The 7,307-nt window shown below is 37.3% G+C and overlaps 1 protein-coding gene across 1 annotated transcript; it reads right to left on the bottom strand.

Annotated features, from left to right (window-relative positions):
- Positions 1-1,369: 1,369 nt before the first annotated feature.
- On the bottom strand, positions 1,370-3,174 carry LOC104243036 (uncharacterized). The gene is made up of 3 exons (XM_070162006.1): positions 2,314-3,174; positions 1,929-2,232; positions 1,370-1,665 (listed from the first exon to the last, which is right to left on the bottom strand). The coding sequence occupies exons 1-3, from the start codon at positions 3,172-3,174 to the stop codon at positions 1,370-1,372; spliced, it is 1,461 nt and encodes a 486-aa protein (XP_070018107.1).
- Positions 3,175-7,307: the final 4,133 nt, after the last annotated feature.

The raw sequence follows: 7,307 nt of genomic DNA, 5'->3' as shown, positions 1-7,307 counted from the left end.
TGGGTGTCTTTCCTGGTGGAAGGTCCACAACACTCCAAGTTTTATTGTCCTCTAATGCAACAATCTCCAACTGCATAGCTTTCACCCACCTAGGATCAGTAGCAGCCTCTCTAAAAGTGGTAGGTTCTATAATAGTTGAGTAGGATGTGAGGGCCTATCGAAAGGTTGGAGAGATATGTGAATAATCAACATAGGAGGAAATAGGATAAGTGCATTTTGAGCCTTTGGAGAGAGTGACATAGTCCTGCAACCACACAGGTGGTTTGCTTGGTCTAGAAGATCTCCTGCATCCTTCAAGATTCTCAGCAAGGTCAGATTGACCAGCAGATGATTCAGCACAACCATTGTCTTGAAGACTTGGCATAGTAGAAGGAATAGGTTCAGGAGCAATTCTATCTAGAGAAGAAGAGGGAACTTCTGCAGAGAAGTCAGATGGCACTTGATCTGCAGCAGGCTCAGTTGACCTTTCTACTGTAGGTATTGAAGAAGAAATAGGGGAAGAAGCATTCAACCCTGGAGATAATAGATCCAGAACAGGGAATACCATAGTTCCTGAATCCCTAGCATGCTTGAAGGGAAAGATAGACTCATAAAACACCACATTTCTATTAACCACAAAGTGCTTGGCATGTAGATCATACAGTATATAACCCTTCTGAGTAGAAGAGTAGCCTAAGAGCACAACTGGTACTGCTTTAGGTGAAAACTTATCTAGGACTTTAGGGGATGTAGAATAACACAGATAACCAAATACTTTGAGATGAGACAAAGAGGGTGGATGCAGATACAACTTTTCAAAAGGATATTTGTACCCAATTACCTTAGAAGGTAACCTATTTAGCAGATACACTGCTGTAGCAACACATTCTCCTCAGAATCTTAGAGGCACAACTACTTGAAATCTGAGAGATCTAGCCATGTCCAAAATGGTTCTATGTTTTCTTTCTACTACCCCATTCTGTTGGGGTGTGTAGACACAAGTACTCTGATGTACAATACCAAGATCAGACAACAAATGCTTGAATGCAGTACTAAAGAATTCACTTCCATTATCTGTTAACACATTACTTGCTTGAGTAAGAAAGTCTCTTAGAACTACAATTGCTTCTGATTTGCAATTCAAAAGAAATATCCAAGTAAACCTGCTGGAATCATCAACTATGGTGACAAAGTACCTTTTACCATCATGCGTAGGTACTCTATATGGTCCCCAAATATCACAGTGAACTAGCTCAAAAACAAACTTAGAAGTAGTATTACTTAGCTGGAAGGGCATCTTAGTTTGTTTAGCAACAAGGACATACAGTACAGGGTTGACTAAGAACTCCTGTTGTCAGCTCATTCAATGCTTCTATCTTCTTTATTACATCTATCTCTTATGCCATAAACTGCAAGTACTAGATACATGTGTTCTAGAGGAAGTACTGGAAACAGGTGGAGATATATATGCATCACTTGCTGAAGAAGCAGGAACTTCATTTGTTGTGTTGGCACATTTATTTGTTGACTGAGATGAGTTTGTTATAGAGGTACTCCCACGCAGTATGTATAAACTAGGTTCTTCTCTATCAATTCCCTTCACCTGACCACTGAAGAGGTCCTGAAAGATACAGAAATTAGGGAAGAAGCCAACCATACATTTTAGTTCCTTAGTAAGCTTTGAAACTGAAAGTAGGTTGAACTTAAAATCAGGGATATACAAGATATTAGAGATTTCATGATTGCTCAATAGCGAAGCATTTCCTGTGTGTGATACTGATGCCACACTACCAGTAGGTAATTGTACTTTGTTTTCTTCTGTGTTTGGGAGTGCTTTATAGTCATGTAGTATTTCAAGGCTGGAAGTCATATGGTTTGATGCCCAGTGTCAACAATCCACTTGTCATTAACACAGTGAGACATAAATGCATTCACTTTGTTTAGAATACCTGCAACAGTTGACTTGCTTGATGATTCTGATCCTTCTGTGCTTCCTTTGGATAACAAGTGAACTATTTGTTGATACTGTTCAGGAGTAAAAACAGGAGTAGAGAGTGGCATTTGCTGAAAGAATGCAGACTGATTTGCTGGTTGTGGTTGTAAAACACCTGCATTAGACTGATTTCCAACTCTGCCTTGTTGAACCACATTAGAAGCTACACTATTTCCCATACTACATCTGTCTGCATAGTTTACCTCTGTACTATACATCTGATTTGCATACTGCCCACTATTGGCACCTTTCTTCTTGGACTTGAAGTCAGGAGGGTATCCAATCAACTTATAACAGTTTTCCTTGCTATGCCCCTTTTAATGGCAATATTCACATTGAACTTGATCCCTCTTTTGTTTGTAGCTTCCAGTATTATTTGTGCCTTTGTTACTGTACATAGCTAAATTCTCCAAGGCCTTAGAAACTTGAGCTACTTGTGGCATATTAACAAGATTTCTCTGACTTTCCTGATCGACCAACATAGAGTATGCTCTGTTTATACTAGGTAGATGAGACATCATCATAATCTGGCTCCTTGACTGAGAGTAGGACTCATTTAGTCCAGTAAGGAGCTGAAGTAGTCTTTGATACTCAAAATGTTGAGCATACATCTTTGACTCAGGACAAGCACATCCAGGACATGACATAAGAGCATCAAATTCATCCCAAAGTTCTCTTAGTTTTGAAAAGTAATCAGTCACAGTCATAACTCCCTGAGTTAAGGTGTGAACTTCTCTGTGTAGGTACAGAATTCTGGAGCCATTAACTTTATCAAATCTCTCCTTTAAATCTTCCCAAACTTTATGAGCACTAGATGCATATAAGACACTACTCAACAAACCCGGCCTCACAACATTCATTATCCATGACAAAACAATAGCATTCACTTTCTCCCATAGATCATGAAGTTCAGGTTCAAACCTAGACTTAGGAAACCTACCATCAACAAATCCTAACTTGCTTTTACCTAACAAGCCAATTCTTATTGCGCGACTCCACAAGGCGTAGTTATCAGATCCAGTAAGCCGAAGAGAGATCAGAGAACTACCTGGTGTGTCAGTGGGCTGTAGGTACAGAGGATGATTGTGATCGACGGCAGGAAATGAGGAGCTGGTCACAAAATTGCCATTTTCTAAAGTCGTAGCTGTGGCAGTACGAGTAGGAGCAGTAGAATCATTCACTTGATCATCTTCAATCGCCATTGTTACCAGAAAATTAGCTTCGAAGAACACAACTTGCAAACCCTAGCTTCGATCCTGAATTACTCTGAGACAATTCTGCAATTTGAGGTGCAAAATTGAAGTAACCTAAATGAAGGAATTAGTTTTTTTTAACTGCCTTTTATAATTACTCCTTAGAAAATAGATGCTTGAGACTTTATGATTAACATTTTGCTGAATCTAGAGTTAAACCAACTTATTAATTGGAGTGGGTGGTAGACAAAAACAAATATCTGGGCATGGATTTGGATTGAAAGCGAATTTGGACATGTCGTCTATATATTTGATAATGGACTTGAAATATTCTATTGCTCTCCTCATTGATTGGACCGCTAGTAGTATGTTTAGGCCGTACCACACTTGGGTAGGGAAACCTATAGGACGTTCGTATTTTAGCTTCTTTTGAGGTGAGAGATCGCCCCTTAGTTAAATTTATCCGGGGAATGCCCCGAGGGATTTGTATATATTTTATTTCAGAGGTATGCCCCGAAGTGAATGTAATTGGAGACTGTGGCGAACATCGTAGAAGAGATAACGTAGGATAATTTAGAACTTTAATTTTTCTTCTTTTAATTTTCTTTCATTTAGGTGGGGACAATCTCGAGCCTCTTTTGATTGTTTATTTGCTTTTTGTGTGTTATCACCTCAATTCGAATATCTTAAAAGCCAACTAGATCGAATACGCAACCGTGACCTTTACGGGAGTTGGGTGCCTAATACCTTCTCCCCGAGTCAAATGAACCCCCTTACCCAAATATCTGGTGCAGACTTGGTTTTAGAGTCTGAAATGTTTTAAAAGGAAAATTATTTAAAAAAAAAAACGGTGACCTGGCACACCAAAACCAAAGCCAGGTGGCGACTCTGAGTTATTTCCTTTTAAACACAATTTTGTCACTTTTTAATTAAAAACCCTTTTGAGCTTTACAAATCCTTTTTATTATTTAAAGAGGGTTTAGTGATGTTTAGTTAAAAAAGGGGTGTGACATCAATTAGACTGGGGCCTGCATATTGGCTCGAGAAGTTTTGAGGTGAGTTGATATAACCCTTTACCAAAGTGGTTTAACTCACAAAAGTATGCATACAAGGTGTTTGATGAATTGGCTAAAAGAGTGAATATTTACTTAATTGAAGTGAGTGAGTTCCTATTAGCTTAGAATTATTTTAGTTAAAGTTAGATGATTTACTTTGATATATGTGCATAAATTTTCGGATTTTTATGTTATTCTTATATGCCATTCTTATGTTGAAAATTCATAAAAAAGTAAGAATATTTAGAAATAATTTTAAATGTTTATTTCATTCTTATGCCATACCTTACATTTAAGAATTCTAGAATAAGTATGTTTGAAAGATTTAGACTTGAAAAGTCACAAGAAGAAGTTTTAGAAAGAAAAGATTTTTGGGAGTATCCTTTATTCTAAGAAACGGTCATCGTCCAGGCGGAGGGTCCTGACCAAGGCGTTGACTTCCTGAAACTACTTGTGCTAAAGTAGGGAGCGCACGAGCCAAGGGTCTCGTTGCTGATAATTCACTTAGCTAGGCTAAGGTATGATATATGAGCGCTGAGAACTATGAAGCGAGTTGCACCTCGTGGATTGGGCCTATTCGATCAGGTTGGGATCGAACCCGTGCTGATCACACGGTGACTAAGACAGAAATAGGTCAAAATAGTTGGAACTCCTAAAGTATAAAGAGAAGTATTTTTTTGAAAAAGAAAAGAATTTCTTTTAGAATATTCATAAACTGCCAGTATGCAATTATTTTAGAATTATTCTTATAAGCTTTATGTTTTACATGCATTTAGAACCTTTGCTCATAATGTATATGTTAGTAAAGTTTTGCCTCCAGTTGTTAAGACTCACTGAGTACATTGGATGGTACTGACGTTCTCTTTTGGGAACCTACGTGTCACGACCCAAACTAATGGGCCGCGATGGGTGCCTGAGTCCTACCTGTCAAACACCCTTAAGCATACGTCTAGGATATGAACCAATATAACATCTGCTGAGTTACGAGATGTACATGGAGGAAATCTGCCCAAAAAGGGCATACATACAAAATACATAGGACGAGCCGACAAGGCTACTATAGACAACTATACATCTCAAAACTGGAAGCCGACAAGGCCACATACTATCCAACTACACATAATGTACCTCTAATAGAAACATAACTGTACAAAGACGGGACTGAGCCACATCATACCCATATACATACATACATACATACATACATACATACATATATATATATATATATATATATATATATATATATATATATATATATATATATATGTATCGTACCAAAATCAAAAGCAGCTCTGAATCAAGTGGAGCACGCCAACTCTTGCTGATTAGGGATCCTAAGAAGGGGGATCGTCAGCTTGCCTACCTGCACCTGCGGGCATGAAACACAGGCATCGTGAAATAGGGTGTCAGTACAAAAAATGTACTAAAAATAAGTACGTAAAAGACATAGATAAAACATGGAATACAAAAATACTTTTAAATCTAAATAACTCTGTAAATTCTGAAATGTTTATAATATCATGCACATACGTATAAATATCGTGCCATGCATAGGTATGGGTGTACATAATATCATCAAGCCACTGAGGGCATCCCATCATATCGTCTCGGCCACTGTGGGCAACATCATCAACATATACCAGCTGATCAGGTGGTGGTGCGTATATAATGCCATAACCTCTTCTCATATCCCATATACATATACATACATATATACGCGTATATAACGCCATTTGAATCATATTTCAGCCACAGTGGGCAACATCATCATCATATACCAGTTGATCAAGTGGTGGTGCGTATATAACGCTGTAACCTTTTTCCCGTATCCCATATAAATATAATATACATATATACGCATATATAACGCCATTTGGTCATGGGTCAATGCACATGTATAAATGGGTGAAATACATGAAAAATACGTAATAATCTTAATATTCCTTTCGGATAGCCTGTTTCAACTGCGTATTATTCTGAGACCCATGAACAGGAAATAATAACATTTTTCATGGGGAATCAAGAATATAGACACCCCTAATAATTCTATGAATAGAGTGATTTATGAAAATTGTGTATTTGCTCGTTTCTTCAATATAATTTGGACCATGCTAAAAGAAAGAAGGGATGACCTTAACATACCTGTTTCTTGAATTGTTTGAACGAATCTGCTTCCGCAAAATATGGATGAAATTTTGCTTGAATCTCTTAAAATTTTGAAACAAAATTTGGTGGCTTCTTCTGAAATTTTAATCGAAATTTTTGAATTGTTGAAGGAAATGATTCTGCCTTTCACGTTTTGTTGGTTTTTTTGGAAATTTTGGAAGGAATTTTTTTTCCCTCCCAAGTTAGGAGGATCTATAGTGTTTCCACACTTTCCCTCCATGGTGACTCGAACCCAGGACCTAACGATCGTATGTGGTGGTGCTTTTACCAACTGAGCAAGCCTCACATGTCTCGGAAGGAATTTGGATTCTGTCCTTTCACGTTTTTCTTAAAGGCAAAAGGTCTTTGAAACCTAACCAAGAGTCAAACCAAGTGACTTCCTATTCATTTGTCCAAAATGAATCCAATACTTCAAGTCTTTCCTTTAAAAATGACTTATCTTTATGAATCACTAAATGACTTTACGCGTTACAAGCATATATGACTATGAGTCATATGCTTGAGTGGTGGCACACTGCCACGTGGGGAGTAGGGGTGAAGATTATTAATCTTTATCCACTTATTAGTTAACTGGATAATACCCTGTTACCCGGTAATTAATCAATTATCCGCATAATTTAAAATTATCACAATTTTACATAAAATTCTATTTTTAAATACTTCATATGTACTTTATATATCATACTACCATGGTCATATGGTACCTTGCATGTTACTAGTTCATAATTATCGGGTATTCTCGCTCGACCCGTATTTTATTCCAAATTATCCACTTTCCACGAAACTCGTTTTCTTTAATTCGTGTACCTTTTATTCTTCCTGACACTTATTTATCGCTTGTTATAAATAACGTAAATATATTAACCTCAAGATAATCTCATCCCCGAGTCTACGTCGATTAACTAAAAACAAAATTTT

The sequence above is a fragment of the Nicotiana sylvestris genome, chromosome 11, assembly GCF_000393655.2.
Source record: "Nicotiana sylvestris chromosome 11, ASM39365v2, whole genome shotgun sequence".
NCBI classification, from domain to species: Eukaryota; Viridiplantae; Streptophyta; class Magnoliopsida; order Solanales; family Solanaceae; genus Nicotiana; species Nicotiana sylvestris.
The sequence above is the reverse complement of the archived record's forward strand: the minus strand, read 5'-3'. Positions and strand labels throughout refer to the sequence as shown.